A 22,972-nucleotide genomic window follows, 5' to 3' on the forward strand; every position below is an offset into this window, starting at 1 on the left:
TGGCTGCCATCATTAAACAAGAACCATGTGGGTCCCTCTGTGAGGACTTCAGATTATCGCAATTTCTGACTTCCTGGTGGCTTCCCCCTTGATTACTTGTGGGAAGCTGGCAGGGAACATCAGAAATCACGACACATGACCATGGCATGATCATAAGCTAAGTACCAACTATCTGGATTGCAATGACATGACCATGGAGACCCTATGATTGCTGAATTCTTAGAATTCATAATAATTCCCCTGATTTAGTGTCCCTGTAACTTTGAATTGACATTGAATGAATTATAGTAACCCAAGAATTACCTGTAGTGAAAGGCTCTGGGCTAGAAACTGGGAGAGCACAAGTTTTAGTCCCCATAAAGGCCAGCTGAGGAGTTTGGGCCAGTCACTCTCTCAGCCCTAGGTAGAAAGCAATGGCACTTCTGAAAAATGTTGCTAAGAAAACTGTAAGGACTTTCCCCTGGAATCACCAGGAATCAACACTGACTTGAAAGCACACACACAAAAAAAACCCTATGTTAAAGGAGTTCCGGTTTGAGCCTCTTCACACAGACCGAAACTGCAATCATGCGTGATTTTGATCCGTGCTCGCAGCTGGAGCGCCCCAAGCCGGCTGGTTTCAGGGCTAAGCCACCCCGTAGAGGTGGTGAAGAGGGGGGAGACTGCCAGCAGGGTTGAGGAGAGCCACATCTCTCCTCCTCAGCTGGCCATTACTCCCTTTCCCGAAGGCGGTTGTAGCGGTGGACAGAAATGGCCACCACAAAGAAGAACTTGACCGGAAAAGAACGTGCAGGAGGAAGATAAGAAGAGAAAGTTTTGGTTGACCGGGTTAAACTGCAAAAGCAACAACTAAGGTACCCTGGAATTTAAACAAAAAAAAAAGTAACATTGTTCCCAAAGAAGACTTTGAAGCAGCAAAGGAAAGAGAAAAGGGAAAGGATTTGGTTTTTTTTTTCTCCTCTCCCTTTCCCTATACTGACAGCTAAGAGATTTAAATAAGAAATTGGAAAAAAAATCCACTCTGACATCAATAGGCATTTAAGCTGAAAATAAAATGTCAAAGGGATAATAAAGATTTCTGGATACTTAAAAAAACCTATATTAAAGAAAAAAAATCTACTAAAATTGAAACCCTATATTTAATTTGCTTATGAGTAAGTCCTGCTGAGCTCATCAGACTTACTTCCATGGAGACGTACATACAACTCTACCCACTATAGCACACTAAACAAGTAATCAAAATTAAGAACCTTGTTCAACTACAACATTTAGTTGATAGTCTTTAGAAATCCACATGATTTTTGCAAGGATGTGGGTTGCTACCATAATAGCTAGCTTACATGTTATAAATGTATTGGTATGTTTCTTTTTCCCCCTGCAAACTATCTAGAGATACTGTTTATGAAAATTATTAAACCCTCTTACTTTTTCAGAAAATACAGCAATTGAAAAGGAATTTATCTAGTTCACACCAGCACATTCTTCAGGTACTAACATACAAAGAAGTGTAAATTTAAAAAAATAAAATGATCCAATCTTACAAGATTTGGAAGAATTCATTCCTGGTACCTAGTATAACACCAATATATCAAAAACTTATAAAGTCAAAAATATTCTGAAATTTCACACAAGAACACCGAACTCTTATGAGAACACACACACACACCATATATTAAATCAAGCTTGTATTAAACTTAGGTGTTTTATAGCACTAAGTGTTTCACAAGCAGTATGTTGCTGTGCCCTGAACAAACTGTATGATAGAAAAGTAAAACTATGTCCTTTTATAGCAAGTATTGCTAAGAAAGAAACTATTTTAATAAGGCTGGACATACCCCTGGCTACTTGATTTCGGCAAGCCCGGAGAGACTGAAATAAGCTAAAACCATCAATTGTCACAATTGCTGAAGGATATAGGATGCTCAGTTCCTCATTCTAAATAAAAAGAAAGGTACCAAATCACTTTGAGGCAAAAACAATATATATGCAAGTACCCACATATGCTTTCTTGATTGCTTACTTACTATTTCTACAAAAGCACTAAATCCCCTCCCAGAAAGGCAGTCTATGGATATTGCTACAGTAGCATTAATATCTGACTAGCTATTGCTAGAGCACAAATAGCTGCTGAAATTAATATAAATTTTATACAGTACAATTCTCAATTTTTTGGTGAGGCATAGAATATAAGATATCAATGATGATATCCTTAGCTCAGCAAGCAAATAGTCATTGAAACACTATTCTATATTGCTTATGTCAACATATTCCAATGAAACACAGTACAAGAGATAAAATGAGTGTTAAGGGCTATACAGTCTGAGTTTAATTCACATTCCTGTAATTAAATTAACACCACAGAATGGGCTGCCAATGCTAAACCATGACTTATATTCGCAAATATATGCATACCTATCCATACATATTTGTAAAAGCAAACTTGACTTTAGAAATACTTACACAGAAGAGAACAGTTAGTCTTGTTACAATTTCAGTACTTTGTGTATCTATTTTAATACCTGTTCTGTTACTCCAGGATGGCGTGGAATCTCATAAGTTCTACATTTCAGCTGCAGGACAGGATCTTCATTTAAAAGCTGTGCCAGAAGTAATACTCCACTCTTTAAAAATAAAAACATAGCAACATCTGCATTAATAATTTTATAGGCAAAAAATTCAAAATATGTTCTGCTGCAATTCAGTAAATTAAAATATTAGCTCACACATTAAACCCTTAGATGATTTATAATTAACTGTTTTTGCTTTTTATTTGTATGTGTTTTGTTTTGAGCAAATGATTGTTGTTATTTTTAATTCTTTGAGCCATCCATAGTCATGTAGTCATGATGTGCAATTTTATAAATTGAATGAATAAATGAATATTGTTTTAAAGGGTGCCGCTTGTTCCATTTTGTTTTTTATGTTTCTCACCTCCTTTATGAATTTGAATAGATAACATATTTATGCCTGCTATCAGGATACAATTTGTTTGTTTATTCGATCAATAACCAGCAACATAAAATAAAAAGGGAAATAAACAATTACAGTTAAGATCAACAGGGAAAAATAGCTGCAATTATATAATGGCAACTATAAAATAAATCAAATCTGGAATATTCCGAACTCACAAAGAAGCAGTATAAGATCAGAAGATGTGGTGAAATTTGACCCACAGAATCACTAAGAGTTGGACACAGCTGAATGGGTAACATCTTCATAATTTACCTAGCACTAATGAATATAATAAACTCTATCTGTTAAGGTACATCTTTCCATGGACTTGCATAACTGCTCTCCGCAGATGGCGCATGATTCCACAAAGGCACATTTGGGGTTTTTTTTTGGGGGGGGGGGTCCCAACAGGTGTGATGTGCATATCCAAGTACTCTGAATGACATTTCACCCTTCAATAGTGAGTCAATGCACACCCTAAATTGGCCTGCTTTGCAAGGCTCTTTCTCCAAGAAAAAAAATCTTGAAAAGTACAGTCAAAAACAAAGCTTTTTCATTATAGAATTAATTATCAAGGCCTGACAGCACAGGATATACTCTCTAACCCTACAGTGCTCAAGTCATGGCCTAGCTCTTGGGGAGGACTAATGAGATCATGAAACCTTGGAAGCATTCTCTTGATGTAAGAGCTCATATAGTAAGCTCTTAATTGGGTCATGAGTAAGATTCTCCAGGTTTCCAAGGGAAGATTATTCCAGACAATCAGAGTCTGACAAGTGAAAAACACTGATTCCAATCTTATTCCTGCTTCCTGCCCTTTCAGATTTCTTCAGTACATGTGTACCAGAGGGATAAGTTGCATTTGATGCAGGTTATCTTGAAGTTAAGTGGCCACCTAGCAACATCATGCCAGAGGTGACTACGTGGCTTACATTATTTTATAGGTTAAAACTAGCACTTTGAATTCTGCTAAAAACCCTATAGGCAGCAGCCATTGCAGAGAAGAGCTCAATGCCCTACCATTATATTCATGTGGCAGTTCTCACCTACCACAAAGCTGGCTGTTGTATTTTGCAATGTCCATGGAATTTCCAAAGGCAGTCTCATATAGAATGCAATACAATAAACTCTAAAAGAGATGACAATGGCAAACAACCCAGGAAATAGTTGATGTACCTCAGTATAGAAGCGGACATAGCCAGAGGTGAATCCTACAACAATGCAGGTCCAGTCAGGACGGCCTGTGGAGCTCCTGTCTCATATAAAGAACATGGAATAAATTTTATCAAAACTTATTCTCATATAATGCACATGCATGCTTTGGACTTAATAAGATAATGTAATTGTTTTTAAAAGTTTGCACTTACCTCTTTTGACTTGCAAGGGGGATACACAATGCACTGGTTACATATTCACTAGAAGTAAAATATAAAAATATTAAGCTGTTCAAGAATATTTCCCTACATAAGATATTAAAAAGTTTTAAAGAGAAAAATATATATCCAAGCTGCTTTCCAACTACTTTTGTCCCAGTTATTGGGAGAGCTATCTCCCGAGAATGTGGCCCAAAGGAACTAAAAAAGAATACCTTTAAAAATCTGAATTATAAACATTTATACACAGGCCAGCATTCTTATCTATACAGTTTTGTCCCTGGCTGTTCTGTTACGATGTGTTTGGTACTATGCTTTTTAAAGCTAGCAGCAGATTAGATTTACAATTTTCCAAAATGCCAAGTTTGTATAACAGAATGCGCAAAAACCATATGCACTTCCTTGGGTGCATGAAAAAGAATTCCAGAGAAGACGTAGGTTCAAAGAAATAGAAGTGTACAGTACTTTTAACAATGTTCAATTAATTGTCCCTTTTTCAACAAGGCATGTGATGGGCAAAAGGGTGTGTTAATCATGAAAACAAACTTATCATGGATAGTATGAAATGTTTAAAAAAGAAATAGTAATATGGTCTGATAACAAGTACCTTTACTGAAACAAAATGCTGAAGGGGCACACTGAACAGAGAAGTGTAATTACACTCCCTCACTGAGGGCAGGAATTGATACCTTTCTACCATCAAACAGTCTAGACAAGGGGTCTCCAACCTTGGCAACTTTAAGCCTGGCGGACTTCAACTCCCAGCAAAGCTGGCTGGGGAATTCTGGGAGTTGAAGTCCACCAGGCTTAAAGTTGCCAAGGTTGGAGACCCCTGGTCTAGGTGACCTCTGCAGTCTTAACTGGGGATATCCAATCCCACAGTTCCATCACTGAGGCTCAGCATAATCAGATCCTGCCATTATTCCTTCAGGAATACAGTACAGGGTCCATTTCATCTCTGTCCTGCTATTCCTTTGATGATGAGGAACAAGGTACAAAATAAAACTGATCCAGCCGGTGATTCTATGGGAGACTTTTCTTTTCAAGGGACTAAGGCAAGATATAGAGCAGGGCTGTCAAACTTGTGGCCCACAGACCAGATGAGACACACATTGGCCACAGCCCCGCTCGGCTTAGCAAAGGGGGAAAAGTCACAATATGTCACGTGACACCACCATGATAATGTGAGTTTGACAACCCTGATATAGAGGGTAAGACCTGGTTGATATATGCCTCTACCCTGTTGAAGAATGGCTTGTGGAGGACTAAATGCAATTGGACTCATCCACCCTCTTTTTTATTATTATTATTATCGTTCATTACATACTCAGCCAGATACTCAGACTGGATTTGGCATTTTTCTCTACCTATCAAGTCCTTCCCAAGGACCTCAAATAAGCAGAAGTGGACGTTTGATAACAGATAACCAGAGTTGGAATGGACCTTATAGGTCATCTAGTCCAATCTCCCACCCATCTCCAAGCGGGAGACCTATACCATTTCTGACAAATGGCAGTCCAATCTCTTCTTGAAGGTCTCAAGTGATGGCGCTCCCACAACTTCCGAGGGCAAGCTGTTCCATTGGTTGATTGTTCTCACTGTCAGAAAGTTTCTCCTTATTTCCAGGTTAAATCTCTCCTTGTTCAGTTTCCATCCATTATTCCTTGTCTGGCCTGCAGGCACTTTAGAAAATAGATTGACCACTTCCACTCTGTGGCAGTCCCTCAAATATTGGAAGACCGCTATCATGTCTCCCCTGGTCCTTCTCTTCACTAGACTAGCCAAGCCCTGTTCCTGTAACCGTTTTTCATATGTTTTAGTCTACAGTCCCCTAATCATCCTGGTTGCTCTTGATGGCGTTACAGATATCGTCGCAGGATGTAAGCTGTTCCAGTAAACAACTTGCAGCCTCCTAATTTTTTTATAGGACTTGATAACTCTGATTATTCTATTAGCAGAACCAACTACATAGTTTCTCAGTGTTTGAGGCAGGAAACAATAAAAAATAAAGACACACTCTCAATTTAAGTGAAATCTTGTTGCCCATTCTTATCATCACTCTGTGTGAACATGAGTCCTTCCCAAAATTTCAAGAACAATGCCCAGGTAGCAAGAAATTATTCAACTATATATAGATAATGTGGTATTAGAAAACAGCAGGGTCAAAAGTAGGAGTTCCCAGGACCTTCTCCTTTCCAAGCTTACATTTCTTCAATATTGCAAGGGCCATTCCAGCCAAGAGAGCCACTCCAACCAACTGCAAACTGCATTTCTTCTTTCCCTTTTTCATTCTGTTTCCATTTTGCTGAGGAGAAGAAGAGAAGAAAAAAACAATTAGCTTACAACTTGATGCGTCTAAGCATCTGATGAAATAGAAGGTTATTCTTAGGCCAACTTGCTCTGTATACCATAATAAAATTCAATACAAGCCCGGGTGGTGTAATTTTTATGTAATAAACATCCTTGTGTTTTTCTTCACATTTTGCAATCTCCTCTGCCACCAGAGTAGCTTTTCAAGATAAAGGAAGGATCTGTAAAATTGCCTTTCAATTGAAAATTCAGTGAGTCATCACAATGACTCCATCCAACTTAATTATTTTAATATCACCATTATAGATACAGATAGCTGAGTTGGGGGGAAACAAAACTAAAGATAAGAGAAATGAATCTTTCTTCAATTATTCACAATACAAATAGAATAGAATAGAATAGAATTCTTTATTGGCCAAGTGTGGTTGGACACACAAGGAATTTGTCTTGATGCAAATGCCCTCAGTGTACATAAAAGAAAAGATACATTCGTCAAGAGTCAAGAATCATAAGGTACAACACTTAATAATAGTCATAGGGTACAATAAGCAATCAAATCATACTAGAAAACTGTCAATATAGATCATAAGGATTCAAGCGTCAAAGTTACAGTCATACAGTCACAAGTGGGAGGAGATGGGTGATAAGGAGTGATGAGAAGGTTAATAATAATAGTAGTGCAGACTTTGTAAATAGTTGGACAGTATTGAGGGAATTATTTGCTTAGCAGGGTGATGGCGTTCGGGAAAAAACTGTCCTTGTGTTTAGTTGTTCTGGTGTGCAGTGCTCTATAGCATCATTTTGAGGGTAGGAGTTGAAACAGTTTATGTCTGGGATGTGAGGGGCCTGTAAATAACAAGATAATCAATTGCCAATTTGTGTAGAAGCCCTATCCACTCTAAATCATGCCCGCATGTGAAACCATTTTTCATGCAAAGAAAACAAGAGGCAGGGACGAAAGAAAGTCATAGGAACCAACATTTTTAAAAAAGCTATTTGAGAAGTAAGCATCTATCTAATCCTAGTACTGGGGGATAAATATGTGTATATGTGTGTGTTATGTCTCCTCTTGGAAATTCAAACGAACAAACATAAAGCAGCCGTTTCACAATCAAATCAAACTGAAGGGAGTAACAAGATAACAGCTGGCAGAAACTGTTAGGACTCCCCTTCAAAATTCAAACAAACAGAGAGCTCTTTGCATTAACGTCCTCATTCAAAATAGTCATTTTGTTCCTGGCAAAAGGCACCAGCTCAGCTGTGTCCTTTTATACCCATTAAGGCAACGTGCTAATTAACTGGCTTGCCCTTCAGATTAACGTTTCCTGGTTCTGACGTCAATCCACGATCTAACAGTCATCAGAGTCAAAACTCCCCACAGGACCGATCCTTCCAATCACAACACTATCCCCCACCGCAGGGCCCTTCCCCCGAGTCTGATGATTAACTTGACTATGTTTCATTGACAACCCCACTCTGTCTCCCACAGCCAATGGAGGCGTCGCTCGTTCCAATTGTCTCAGGTGGTCTACACAGTGGAGACTTGGAAAAGAAATACCGTTCTGCGACCAAGCCACCAACGGATCGTGCAAACGCAACCAGGACATTCCGAGCACCAAAGGGAGATGAAGGTTCAAGGTGATATAAAAACTTATCGCCTCCTCATGATCCCCTATGATCATACGCACTGGCTGGGTGGCGAAACGAATGGGCCCAGACTTGAGCTCACGCCCATCCACGGTTTCCACCTTAATGGGTGGATGTACAGCAACCAATGGGATCCCATAGTACGTAGCAAAAGCTCGGTCCATAAAGCTGGTTGTAGCCCCTGAGTCCACCAACGCAACAACGGGAATTCCCTCCTTCTGTGACTGTAGAAAAATTCGAGTGTCCAAAAGTAAATGCCGAGGAGGGCCAGGATTTACTTCAGCAATTTGAGGTGGGGATGTGAAATGTGTCCGACCTAGGGTTTCCTTGAGGTCAGGTCTACCCTGTTTTCCTGACGAGCCAAGAGTGGTTTCAGGTACGGGTCTGCGGGTCCCTCTCCGTTTGCAGGAATTAACAAAATGTCCCAGACCCCCGCAATAAAGGCACAAGCCTTCCTGGAACCTTCTCGAACGTTCTCGCACCGTTAAGTGAGGGCGGAGTGCGCCTAACTCCATCGGCTCCTCAACATTAACCGTGGGTTGTGCACGAGAAAACGAAGATGGTTCCATACCGAGCCGTTTGCGTCCACGTTGCTGTAAACGAGCTTCAATTCATAAGCACTGAACTATCAATGCATCCAAAGTTAAAGCCCTCTCTGCATGGACCAGCTCATCTTTGATGGCATCAGACAAGCCTTCCTGGAATGCAGCCATATGAGCCGGTTCGTTCCAGTTGGAGTCCAAACACAGCAAACGAAATTCTGCAACGTATTCCTGCAGGGAACGTTTCCCCTGATTTATGTCCCATAGCCGTCTGTCCACAGTTTGTATCTTAATTGGGTTCTCAAACATCACTCTCATTTGTTGAAGAAAACCCTGGAAATCATTCAACAACGGGCTATCTTGAACCAACAAGGGAGTAGCCCAATTAGCAGCCTGCCCGGTTAATAAACTGATCATAAATCCTACTTTAGACCGGTCAGTTGGAAAGTTTTCAGGCCTCAAGGACATAAATAATTGACACTGCCCCAGAAATGCCGGAAACATGTCCATTTGTCCTGAAAATTTCTCCGGCATGGATACTGGGCTTTTCCTCACAGGAGGGGCAGGGGGAACAGCAGCAGGGCTTGGTAAGCTGGAAACATAATTCAGCAATTGTGTTACCTGATTCTGAAGCGTCACATTGCTTTGCAGTAGCTGATTAATTTGTTGTTGTTGCTGCTCTACCAAACGCTGCAGTTGATTTGAATCCATCTTGCTTTAAAGATGGTTTGTTTAGGCCAGGAACAATAATGTTATGTCTCCTCTTGGAAATTCAAACGAACAAACATAAAGCAGCCGTTTCACAATCAAATCAAACTGAAGGGAGTAACAAGATAACAGCTGGCAGAAACTGTTAGGACTCCCCTTCAAAATTCAAACAAACAGAGAGCTCTTTGCAGTAACGTCCTCATTCAAAATAGTCATTTTGTTCCTGGCAAAAGGCACCAGCTCAGCTGTGTCCTTTTATACCCATTAAGGCAACGTGCTAATTAACTGGCTTGCCCTTCAGATTAACGTTTCCTGGTTCTGACGTCAATCCACGATCTAACAGTCATCAGAGTCAAAACTCCCCACAGGACCGATCCTTCCAATCACAACATGTGTGTGTGTGTGGTTAAAATGGAATTCAAATTTATTAGCAAAGCTTGAGTTATGGTATTAATTATCATTTATATGTGGTTAAAGTATCAAGAAAGGGGGAGGCTTATTATTTGCAATATCACCATACATTTCACAATAGACGTATCACAGATATCAGTTTTAGAGATAAGTCTGTAAAGCTAGTAGATTGATTTTAATAGAATGGTTGTTATAAACAATTGTTCTCATTTATCATGATAAACAGAAACATGAGTATGTGGTTTGAATTATAACCTTCTGTTATTCAGAATATTATGTATGGATCTCAATTAAAGATATTTCCTGGAATATATTTTCAAATACAACAGCATAAAGCAAAACACTTACGGACAAAAAACACTGCTTTCTGCTCACGAGCTATTACCATGAGATCATTTGTGGGTGACAAAGATATTATACAGTCCTGAAGCCACGAATTTGCTTGTGTTTTGGATGCCAAGTCTTCTTCTTCTTCCTATAAATGGTGATCATTGAAGTTGTTACTTTCCTGAGCAAAAAATAACTATATATAATTTAAAACAGTTATGTACAACAATATTAGCATTTAAGGAATATGCAAATTAACAATGTGACTGCAATCTTAATGGATGGTTGAAAGCATTTAAACATTATCAAAATTATAAATTTTGTTTTATTAATTGTAATATTGTCCTCAAATGCTATCAATACAGAGACAAATCACACAATACAGAGACAAATCACACATATAATAAAGGATAGCTGTATGGCAATCTGTATTCAACTTAAATGTGGGTATAATGCATTACAAATTGATTAATGAACTTGAGTTTTAATGAATTATTCAAAATGTTTTGATATAGATATCGAGCTTGTTTATAAAAGATATAATTAGTAGAATAGTAAATAAAAAGGCTTACAGGCTCTTGAGTTTCTGCTTCATCCCAGGAACCCCAATTCTCTTCTTCCCAGTTTGATGATTTTCCTATATTTACAAAACCCAGTTTAGTTTAGCAAATCAGAGCCATCAGTTACATGTGCTAAAATAAAATGCTTGCATCCCAGTGTTCATGAAAATATGATTATTATTTAAATAACAAGATTGATTTTAAAATGCCAGAAATTCCTAGTAGAAATGCTAGAATGTCTTATAATTATCTAAACTGTGAATAAAAGTATGAGAGATAACCTATGCACATTTTTATATTAATAACATAGGTTCAGTCATACATTATGGCATGTCAAGCAGTTTCCATCTGTTTTAGAAAGTGATACAAGCAATAAAAAGTTATTTATAACTAAGTTGAAGGTAGGGTAGATTTATCTTTGATTACTAGTTCTAAAAACATTTCTAGATTGCATAAAGCCTGACTTAAATGGATTCAAACAACCCATTTCTTCCAGGTCCTCTGAAGGTGAACCCTGTCTACAACCTTTCCAAAAAAGGGAAGGTGAAAGACTGAATGATAATTGTCCAACACCACTGAGTCCAATGATGACTTCCTGATGAAATGACCAAAGCACATTTCAAGGCCCATGGGGCTAATTCTTCATTCAAGGAAATTGAGATCATTGCAAAGACAGAACCACAGGTCACCTCCCAGGCAGTTTTAACTATCCAGGGGAAACTTAAATCTAGCAAGCAAATGATCAAGTTTACAGACTAGAACATTCTGACTGTTCAGAAGGCACACAATTAAACTTGCTCCATATAAATCTACAAGACCTTACTTGGTCAAACCTTAAAAGATTGTCATGCAGCTATCAGTACATAACTATTTCAACATAACACAAAGATTATTTCACTGCCTATCACCACACTGTAACCCCTAAAATGAGATGGATTCACTCTTTTATCTTTTTCCAATGATGCTCCATCATCTCCAACTCATTTCCTGGAGCTCCTTAGAGAACTAAGGTGTATCCTGGGATCAATGCAGGGGCAGAGGCTCCATATGGGCAAATTGATGTAAAAGTTCCATGCCCATTCTAGGCTGTAACTAAGGCCTCAGCTGAACTGTCCATAAGATTTATGTGAAGATGCCCAAACTTCTTCTGGAACCCAACTCCTTCTGGATTTATCAGTCACCTGGGCAGGCCAATCTAACAGACCTCACCCCCTTCATGGTAGGGGGCACCAGTGAGCCAAAAAGCAATCTGACTATGGCAATGGGATAATGGCAAATAATACCATTTAAAACTCAAACATGTCTCAACTATCCTGAAACAAAACTCAGAGGCAATGTGTAACCCTCGGTATGCCCTAGGCCTAAAATGACATGGGACAGGTCCATGGTTGCCAGGATCACCTGAGCTGCCCTGAACTCAATGTCACCAGATAGTAAATTGAAGTTCCTCAAAATCAAGAACCTCAAGATCCCAACCACCAGCTCAGCAATGGAAATGCAGCAGCTTAAGCAAGGATGACATTGTGCAGCAGAGAGAGCAGTACAACAGCAACAATCCTGTCTGTTCCATAGAGTCCAACTTCAACCATAGAACTGCACTCATTTGATTATCATCAGAGGCAGAGCCTCTGAAACTTGCTTTCATAAGGATGATGATCAGAAAGGATGCAGAGTTTGAGGGCGCTCAAGATGTATGTGGCATTTTGGTTTTTTTGTGTGTGTATGGGATTCTAGGAGTTTGTGACCATCTTTTAGATAGCAGGCATCAGTAATATTCTCTCTCTCTCTCTCTGTCTCTCTCGGTGTCTTTTGAGTTAATTTTGACTCCTGACTACTTCATGGAGAGGTCCATGGGGTTTTCTTAGCAACACTGCAAAAGTGATTTGCCACTGCCTTTTTCTAGGTTTTTTAAAAAAATTTCCTTGTTTAGGATAGTGAAACAGCAATAGGCCCAAATTCACCCAGTAGTCTTCACCCCAAAGGAAGACTAGAACTGGGATCTCTGCTCCTGGTCGTAACTAGGCACCTTAACTAGGCTCTCTTTTATCTCCATCTGCATACTAATCATTTTGTAGATCTTAAACTAGTTTTTGAATAAGCTTAATGCTCTATGCAAGAAGACTAAAACTGATATGTATGTACAGCCCTTTAACTTCAAAATGTGAAATTTTGCAAAACTTCCAGTTTCTTTCAGCATTTTGGAAGCATTTCAAAATGTAATGTCTTAAGACATTTGAGGGCTGGACTGTTACAAAATATTTAGACAAGGCATTTCACACCCACTGTTTCAAAACAAAACAGTCTTAATATATTTCTTTATAGGAACAGAACCTACTGTTTCATAGAAGAGAAACACTTGCTCCTGATATACTACTGCATTCCTTTTAGATTGTCACTTGAAGGCAGTTTACTGAACAGATCCACATAGCTGAATGAGTCATTTATCTTTGAACATAATCCCAAAAAAATCTGATTATGTAGTGATTTTAATCACTTCATAAACATCATGTTTACATGGATCAACTTATTTTCCCTTCACATTTTTAGACTATTGCAGTATACATAGAAATTAATGAAGTAAACTTAGAAAGCCTTTCTTATAAATACGTTGTTATGCTGCATGAGGAAACAGATTTAAGGAGGAACATAGATAAAAACTATGGCTTTGAAAATAAAGCATCCTTTATATTAAGTACTATATTTAAATATGTTATTCTTAAGCACTCTTAGGCTTTCTAGGTTTGCTTAATCAATTTCTATATATAGTGCAATAATCTAAAAAAAATGTTGAAGGGAAAATAGTTGATCCCTGTAAACTTGTTTATGAAATGACTGAAGTAGAATTTGAAACCTGATTTTAGTAGTATTTGATATTATCCAACTCCCAAATTATGTAATCTGGATGATTTTCTAAAGGTTTATAACACTAATCATGTCATAGTAATTCAATTCATTAAAATAGCATGAAATTTGCTAAGGAAGTAGCACTGTTCCATATGATGCTTAATGGCAAAATTAAACAGTTATTTCAACAGCTTAGTTGCTTTTATTATGTGGGTGTTTCTTCACTGAATATTAAATCTATGTCACAAGTTAAAAATCAGTTAAATAAACATCTTTTAAGTTTTGCAAGACATGCCTCCCCATTCTATAAATCATTTCTTTAAAACCATTTTTATAAATCTTTTCTCTAAAACCATTTTTCTTGTCTAATTAAATGTAGGAAAGAAATTATGTAAAAGGCCTCAGAAGACTGTTTGCCTAACGATTTGTCCATCACTATAACTCTTGGGACCCCTACTGTGGTCTGCGTTACACCACTGTTTCACAAGCTACACTGATTGCCAGTTGCTTCCAGGTTCAATTCAAAATATTGGTTATCACCTTTTAAAGTTCTTCATAGCATGGTCCATGCTATCTGAGGAACCATCTCACCCCAATGGGATTGGCCCGCCCCACCAGTGCCAGCAGAAGGGGCATACTACAGATCCCATCAGTCAAGGCATTCTGACCGGTGAAGTCCAAGAGAAGAGCCACTGCTGCCATGGCTCTCATCCTTTGAAACAACATCTCCCCCGCCCCCCGGGTGAGATCCATACCACCCTTTTGATCTTCCAAAAAGGTCTAAAGTCCTGGCTCTGCCAACTGGCCTAGAACCCCAATGTGGGCATGTCATCCTAGAGGTGACTGATGAATTAAGATAATATCCCATCTCTTCCCCATGTAGCTAGTTCCCTTCTTTCCCATCTTGTTAATTTTAAACAACTTTAGTGTTATTTTAACATTTTAAGTTTTAAAGTTGTTTTTATATTGTAAGCAGCCTAGAGACACCGTGAGCCTAGATGGATGGCATACATATTTACTAAACAAATGAATAAATTCTCCCAAAATCTAGCAGAACAGAAATAAATTTGGTGTGCAGGGAGAAGAGAAAATCAGCTGGATTTAGGAAAATGTTCCCCAAGATATCCATATGAAAGAGGAAGTTGGGCAGCTTCTCAAAAGGTTGCCAATTCCTCATATTAAGACTCCTTCCTACTATTGTTTTGGCCATGTGGCATATGGCAGAGCTGTTCTGAATGGATTAGAAAGACTTGTAGAAGCTATTCTCCACACTCTTTCCCTAAATACCAATCTCCATAGGTAAGAAAACCAATAGTCACTAGTGAGATGAATCTTACAACTAGAACTGTTTACTGGCAATATTTTCACTCAGAAAACAAGCCGTAAAACACACATACAATCTCCTCACTACCACAAATTAGGAAATCAAGTTTCCTCCATTTGCGGAAATTGCAGAGATCAGCATATCTGGAATGCAACAGATGAGCCTCATCCGTATTATCCCACATCTTCTTTTTCTCCAATTCATCTGCTTCACATCATCATTCTTATAGATAGGTCCCTTGAATTTTAGTTCATGTTACATTTCACAAAACTCTGCTAGACATAGGAAGAAAAAAGAATTCACATTAAATAAATAAATGCCAGGTGTTCATCATCTCCATGCCATGTTAATTAAGCATGCAGAGCAAATGAGTGAAAGATTTCTATCATACTACTCATGACCAACTTCTCAGAGCCAAGCTGCTACCCACCAATATATGCACTTTTTGTTGCACAGGTTAAGACATGAGAATACTGTATTATGCCTATGGGACCGCATTTTGTTTTCTTGGCAAAAATTCAGAAGTGGTAAGTCCTTGCCTGCTTCCCTAGGGCTGAGAAGGAGTGACTGGCCCAAGGTCACCCAACTGGCTTTGCTCCTAAAGACAATACTGTAATTCAGAGTCATCCATTTTCTAGCCTGATACCTTAACCACTACACCAAACTGGACCTCTAAACTGTAGGGGTTTTTTTTTTGTTTATTTCACTTATTTTAACACAAATTTCGCCATTCAGAGTTTGTGGAAATGCTGTCTTTGATTTCAAAAATCATGTCATGTCTAGTCAGCCTGGTGTTGGGATGATGTTTTTAATAAAAACACTGATCAGGCTCAGCCAGCACCTGCAGAATCCACAATAACTCTCCCGATCATAACCAGGATACTGAATAACCCTAAAAGTACTAGGTTCTTTTATAAAGCTGTCCAGTGTCAACTTAATGACAGATTGCTGCAGACTCCACCCACAAGCGGCTGATCCTGAATCAAAAATAGGAAACCCGGTACACACGTGGCTCCTTATCACGTTACCTGGTGCATCCGGGCGGAGGGAAAAGGGGGAAAAATACATGGGCTACGTACTGCAGTCAAATATTAAAAGTACCATATCTAACACACATATTTACCTTTTCTATGCTCTTTTTACAGGTTAGACCCATTGAAAAACGGCCTGCCTGGGGAGATTAAGTTGAAGGGATGACGACCCTCAACTCTGCTTATACTTCTTACATGCAAACCTGGAGCTAAAAGAAGTGGAAGGATGGGTGAAGGCAAGTCCCCTTGCTGGCCCCGCGGACAGAGGATGAAATGCAAATTACCGTCACGCCACCGCTACCCTCAGCCCCGACCCATCTCCTCCCACTCGGACCCGGGGCTCACCGCCGCATTCCTTGGCACCCCACGGTTCCCCCGCGCCGCTCTGTCGCAGATGAGAGCACAGGAAATCCCGCGCCGACTCCAGGTCCTGGAAGCTGCAGAAAGGCACGAGAGTGCAGGCCATGGCGTCGCCCGGTTTTTCCGCGCCCGGAGACCCCGCAGGCTCCCCCCCCACACCCCCACACACACGTACACACAAACCCGAGTCGCGAGCTGGAGTGCCAACCCCACCCGGAAGCGGTCAAAGGCCCTGCAGATGCTACCACGCAGGCGCCGCCGAGCAGACCAGGAAAAAAAAAAGGGAGGAGAACCAACCCGGAATGCCAGCGCTGTCCACGTGGTTGGGGAGAGGGGCGAAGTGCTCGGGCTGCGGGGCTTCGCTCGCAGTCGGCGGGCTGGATTGAGAAGAGGGGGAAGGCTAAGGCCTTCATTGACGCTTCGGCAGCTTCTTCGGACGACGACAGATTTGCACCACAGCCAATGCACACCGTCAGATAGTCAGTGGACACACAGATTTCGGGCCTTGCGAAAGCGATCGATCTAGTCATGACTGTCTTCATTGGAAGGGAGTTGCAGGCAGATTGGGGAATGTTTTAAATCAGGGGTCTCCAACCTTGGCAACTTTAAGACTTGTGGACTTCACTTCCCAGCTTTGCTGGCTGAGGAACTCTGGGAATTGAAGTCCACAAATCTTAAAGTTGCCAAGGTTGGAGACCCCTGCTTTAGATGCAACAGATTCCCAGTTCTAGTCCAGAGAATACGGCGGGTCTTTAGCGTAGACACAAAGTAAAAGATCCCATTTAGGGTTTAGGCACGGAACGAAAAATACATTTTATTTCAAACCCAAAATAAGCCATAAGTGTTACTGAACTGTGTCTGCTTGATCTTGATTGCTTGATTGAACAGATTCCCAGAGTGATTTTATAGTGTGAGCAAAGACTGGTGTACAAGCATCCCACGCCCCTCTCCCAGTATGTCATATCCCACTGGCTCAGTGACCCCAGATTTGCTGTGCCTCCTCTCAGCTGCCACCTCCAGAGACCCAGGCCTTTTCTCTCTCTATTGCTTCTCTCCAGAATACCAGTACTGAACAGCACTGCTGATCTTACAGGGAGCATTCAGATATGTGTGTTTCAGCTCAGGGATAGGCAACCTGGAACAGCTGTTCCACATACAGGGCAGGTGCCACATTCCTACAAAGGTTCCATTTGATTCACTTATTGTGATAAGCTGTGACATAGCTTATCCGGTGTGGGATTCAAATTTCTTAACAACTGGTTCTGTGGGCATGGCCTAATTTGTGGTTGTGGCTTAGTGGTCATGTGACTGGCTGGGCGTGGCTTGTATGTAAATATAAATATTTATGTAAATATTTTTTTATTAAAAGTCAACTTTTACCCAAATTCAGGCAAAGCGGGCAGGCAGATTGAGTTGCTCACAGTATCACAGATTCATTCAGAGATCTATCTTTCTGCAATCTGCTACCTGAGTCTGCACTGAAAAATAGAAGCTTCAGTCCTAAGGAAGGTTCAGCTCTGTTTTTAGATTAGAAAGCAAGAAATTCAACGATTTCCTGCTTTCTAGCTAATCTAAATCTCCAAGCACAATAGAACAGCTGATGGTTGGGGAAAAGGAAAAATAGCAATTTAGCAGGCAAGTTTGATGGCACACATGCCAGGTAAGGAGTGAGTGGACAGGGAGGGGCGGGAACAGCCAGTGGCGCGATTTGCCAGTTCTCCAAACTGGGCAGAATCATAACCGGTTCTATAGAACTGGTACAACCAGGTAGAATCCCACCCCTGAGCTTATCACAGTAAGCTTTTGGCTTATTGTTTTTCTCAGCCAAAAGAATTTCTTTTGGCTGAGAAAAACTTTTTAAATAATGATTTTAGTGCGAATCTAGTTAAAAGGGTTTACTATGTGAACCTAGTCAGTTGTGGTTTGTTAAACTTTATTTAAACAAATCATGGATTAGTACAAGGTATGAGCCTAGCAAGAAGAAAATGCTTCTCTCTGTCACCTGTTAAGTTGGGGACAAGCATTTATTCCACTCGCATAAGCATCTTTTTCCCTCATATGGACAATTATGACCGCAATCATAGAAGTATTTACTTATAAGTAGTGCCCATACAGGTGGATTCATAAAAGTATCAATTGTAAGGGTTAGGCTGTACCTTGAGATCATCTAGCCCATGGGTGTCAAACTCACAGCATCACATTGCCATCACATGACATATCACAACATTTTTTACTTCCGCAGAGCTGGGATGGGTGTGGCCTGCATGTGATACATCTGGCCCACAGGCCACTAGTTTTGCACCCCTGATTTCTAGCGCAACCTCCTGTTTTGTGCAGGAATTCCCTTCTGTGGATGCAATCTAGGATTGTTTTGGTTTTGGTTTATGTACTTATTGTACAATAACTGCACACTGCTGGAAGGAAACAGTCACACTGTGATGTATGTTCAATTTATGATCCACAGAAATACCATTTTGTTATTTTTCATATGCTGATGCTAAGTATGGTCTCACCCATTGCCTATTGAGTGGGTTCATCTATACATTGAGTAAATAAATAAAATTTTACTATGCCTTTGTTCTTTTCTACTCAAATTAATAACTGTATTCCTCTTTCTTCATCCTTCTTATTAATTTCTACCCATTTCTAATGAGTAAAAATCCTCCCGAATATGGATACTGTCCCTCAGCCGGTTCCACCTCTATCTTTGTATGACCTCACAATTCGATAATCATGTTTACTAATCTTTATCCAAGGCATTTATAAATAGTTGAACCATACTAATACAAGAACAGATCTCTGCAGTATACAATTGAACACTGAGAATTATTGAACTGTGGGGCCAAGTTGGAGGCATTAAAGGACATTTATTTACGTTTTGGATCTTGTTACATTTGTATTACACTCTGGGTCATCACACACTGCCTGGGAGTGTGAGAAGTCAAAAATAGGGTTTAATCACAAGATGTATGTTTGATGTTCAGATCTTCTTAGGTATGGTGTTGTATGAGGGGTCTTGCATAGTATTGTGATTTAGGAGATTTCTTTATCTTGACAGGGTTTTGCTGTTTGGCTCGCTTTCTGTGGAGATGCACTTTTCTTATCTTTAGCCTCCATAAGATGAAGGACTTTTTAGGCATCTGCTATAACTTTCTTTGTGGGTTAGGGGAGGCTTTTGCCTGTAAAAACAGGTGAGCCAGGTTGTAAGTGGGTTTTTTTTCTTATTTCCATTTCAAAAAATATTTGTCTGGCACTATGCAACCTCCTTCAAGATTCCTGGATGCAGTTGTTGGGTTGAAAGTGAAGATAAGTTCATTGCAGAGGTGGTATTCAGCAGGTTCTGACCAGTTCTGGAGAACCGGTAGCTGAAATTTTGAGTAGTTCGGAGAATCAGTTGTGGAAATTTTGAGTAGTTCGGAATACCACCTCTGACTGGCCCTGCCCTCATCTATTCTCTGCCTCCCGAGTCCCAGCTAATCAGCTGGGGTCTTCTTTTGTTGCCCTGCACAGGAGAACAGAGCTGGAAAGCAGGTTAGTGAGGTGGGGAGAAAATGGAGGTTTTACAGTAACTTTCCCCCCCGGAGTAGGTTGGAAATGAAGATTTTACAGTATCCTTTCCCTACCACGCCCACCAAACCACGCCCACCAAGCCATGCCATGCCATGCCCACCAAACCACACCCACAGAACTGGTAGTAAAAAAAATTGAATCCCACCACTGGTCCATTATCCCTTCATCAGTGCTTAATTTGTGAGGAAGGCTGCACGCTAACATCTGCACTCAAGTTTTCTGTTCCAGCTCATCGGACAGAGTGAACCCAATTATCCAGAGAGGTGGTGAGTTCTCTTTCATTAAATATATTGAGAAAACTAAACAGCTAATTTTGGGGATGCTTTAATTTAAGATTCATGCATTACCAAGGGTTTAGACTCAAAGGATTATTTAATTCAAAAGCCTGAATTCAAAATATAAGGGGAAAAACTGGTGGGGAAATAAAGTAATAAGATATGGAGTTGCTCTTAAGATATCCCACAGATGTTTCCTTGCCCTCATACTATTATAGTAGGTTTTAAAAATACCATAGTGAGAAAAATGGGATGAAGTAAAAGCGGAAGGGGCTTGGGAACTCTAGAGAGTTCTGTACTCACTTATTTGTCTTCAGGAATTTGGATTCAGAAAATCCTCTGATAATAAGGGTCCCAGGCCATTCCCATACACAAAAAATGAAAAATTATTAAAGTGATGACCTAGAAGCAAAATGAAGATATCTCTTTCACAGATAATTTAATATAGTGTGTGATCTAAAATGTACCCCACGATTGTCAAAATTCTTTTGTAAAGTTTACTGAAAAATAAGTGTTCCTTTTGTACAGGCTTTTCTAATATTAATTAATAGCTTCTTCACTGCAATCCCATTGCTCCCTATCATTTATGATTTCAAACAGTAGTTAAATACCATCTCTTATTTACTCTTAGAGTAGTCTTCGTGAATTGCCCCAGTGTGAATTTCTGTTTAATGGAGGGTTAATTACTGGTTCCCGTACATGTATTTTTCTTTCCTTTCTTTAGCAAAATCGCTGTTCTTGCTATAATAGCAAAAAGAAACAAAGACACACGGGGAAAAAAAACTATAGCAAAGAATTTCCTTGGCAGCACTGGAGTTATTAAGGCACGTTGTTACTAATATTTTAGTTTTAGCAGAAGGAAAATTTAAAACATCAGGATCTGTAAACAGGAAGTATCCAATAAAAGGCAAAAGGGACTAAACATTTCACAAGCCAGCAATTGCTCAAGCCTCACCCCCGCCCCTTCAAAAACTCCAAATGGTTTTCAGGTGGGGGTGGGGGGGAAGACTCATGAGAAGATAAGGAAAACCTGAATTGAAATGGCATCTAAATTTCTCAAAAGAAGTGAACAAATAAAGCAATGGTTAAGAAATGTAGGTGGACAATATAGCATGAAAATTGACAGCTGTCATAGCCAAGTCAATGTATGCATCTACATAACTTGGATGCTCTGTGGCTCCTATCCCCAGTCATTGAAATACCTGGTTGGAGAATTCTGGGAGCTGAAGAACACACATCTTAAAGTTGCCAGTGTTGAGAAACACTGAGTTAGCTCATAAGATATGACCTTCTGCATCTTCCCGGTTCTAAGAATTCACTCTTTTACATTGTGTTTGGCTTTTCTTCTTTCGAGCAGAGAGGACCATTTTTTATTTATTTCCTTTAATTTTCAAAATCTACCCTACTCCAATCAAATGACTCTTTGTAGCTTGCCCAGAATATAAAACAAGTTAACTTCTTAAAACCAATTATAATGATTAATAAATAACTGAATAATTAATTGAAACCAATTATAAATGTAATGGTCTCTGCAGGATAAGAATTTTATAAACAAAACAACAAGATGTGGATAAAAAAAAGTCGGGGGGAAATAGTGCACTATACAAACTCAAGAGAATGCATCCTACAATAGTTCTGTTTTCAACACTTCCTTTAAAAACCAGCAAGGAGGGGACTAGATTGATCCCTGTTGGGAGACTGCCCCAAAGGACTTGTTCTGTTATGGAAAAGGAGTGCCTGGAACTTCAGCCCCTCCAATCTTTTGGAAATGTGGGACTGTAAGTAGCTTCTTTTTGGGTATTCTAATAGGCTACAAGGTTGTTGTGGTCTGTAGGTAGCCTGCGGAGACAGGAGGAGAGTCGGACAGTGGGGAAGGACATGGGCCAGTCCTGGAGTCTGGGGAGGATTCTGACGAAGGTCCTGTGTCTGATACAGAGATGTGGCCAGGGCCATCTGGGAGTTATGTGCTGACTCCAGAGCCTCCAGAATCTGACAGCAGTGAGGCAGAGGAACAAGGGGAGCCTGTTCCCAGTGCACATGTGTGCAGAGCTACCAGAAGGCAAGAACAGTTAAGACAAAAGGGGCAACTCGGGAGTAAGGCTTGGAGGTGATTGGCTCTACCATAAGACATAAAGGAGGAGCAAAAGGACAGGAATCTTTGTAGGAAGCAACTTTGTTCGTACTGGTCAGTTTGAAACTTGAGGCTCGGTGTTGAATTTGTGCTCCGTTTTGGCCTCATATAACTAATTGGACATTTAGTCATTGGCAGCATTTCAAGGAAGATAAAGGTGTGTGCTTATCAGACTTATCCTGAAGGACTTTGGCAGACTTCCATGGACTATTTACAAACTGTTTCAGATTCATTACGGACTGTGAATGACTAAAATTCGCAGCCTTTGAAATAATATTAAAAAGGGTTTGGGGACTAACGTGTGTTTGTTAGTATCTCCATAAGCCTTGCTCAGAGCAAAGGTGTTCTAGGACAGTGTTTTTCTTCAATTCCCAAAATTCCCCTACTGGCATGTTGACTTGAAGTCCATTCAACTTAAAATTGCCAAACTAGAAAAATACTGATCTAGAGTTCTAGACACTGCAGTATTTGAATTTTAAATTACTGATTAATATAAGGTTTGTCCTCCAACCAGTGTCACCCCAATCTGTTCAAACATCCAAGAAAAAACTATTTAAAAGCCCATATTTCTGAGACATCCGCAAGGCTGAAACTAGAAGGGACTATT

General features: G+C 39.8%; 1 protein-coding gene across 2 annotated transcripts in view; it reads right to left on the bottom strand.

Moving 5' to 3' along the window:
* Positions 1-16,632, bottom strand: part of RAB3GAP2 (RAB3 GTPase activating non-catalytic protein subunit 2) — a 56,198-nt gene extending 39,566 nt beyond the window's left edge. The window contains exons 1-8 of one of the 2 annotated variants that reach the window (XM_026695735.2): positions 16,375-16,632; positions 10,843-10,907; positions 10,292-10,418; positions 6,531-6,630; positions 4,320-4,367; positions 4,129-4,204; positions 2,520-2,621; positions 1,836-1,935 (exon numbers count right to left, since the gene is read on the bottom strand). In XM_026695735.2, coding sequence (XP_026551520.2) covers positions 1,836-1,935; positions 2,520-2,621; positions 4,129-4,204; positions 4,320-4,367; positions 6,531-6,630; positions 10,292-10,418; positions 10,843-10,907; positions 16,375-16,495 — 739 coding nt within the window. In that variant the 5' untranslated portion in view covers positions 16,496-16,632. The remainder of the gene's footprint in view (positions 1-1,835; positions 1,936-2,519; positions 2,622-4,128; positions 4,205-4,319; positions 4,368-6,530; positions 6,631-10,291; positions 10,419-10,842; positions 10,908-16,374) is intronic. The other variant, XM_026695736.2, reaches the window with a different exon arrangement.
* Between the last annotated feature and the right edge of the window lie 6,340 nt (positions 16,633-22,972).

This window comes from Pseudonaja textilis, chromosome 1 (genome assembly GCF_049901715.1).
Source record: "Pseudonaja textilis isolate UNSWEBS1 chromosome 1, rPseTex1.2, whole genome shotgun sequence".
Lineage (NCBI taxonomy): Eukaryota > Metazoa > Chordata > Lepidosauria > Squamata > Elapidae > Pseudonaja > Pseudonaja textilis.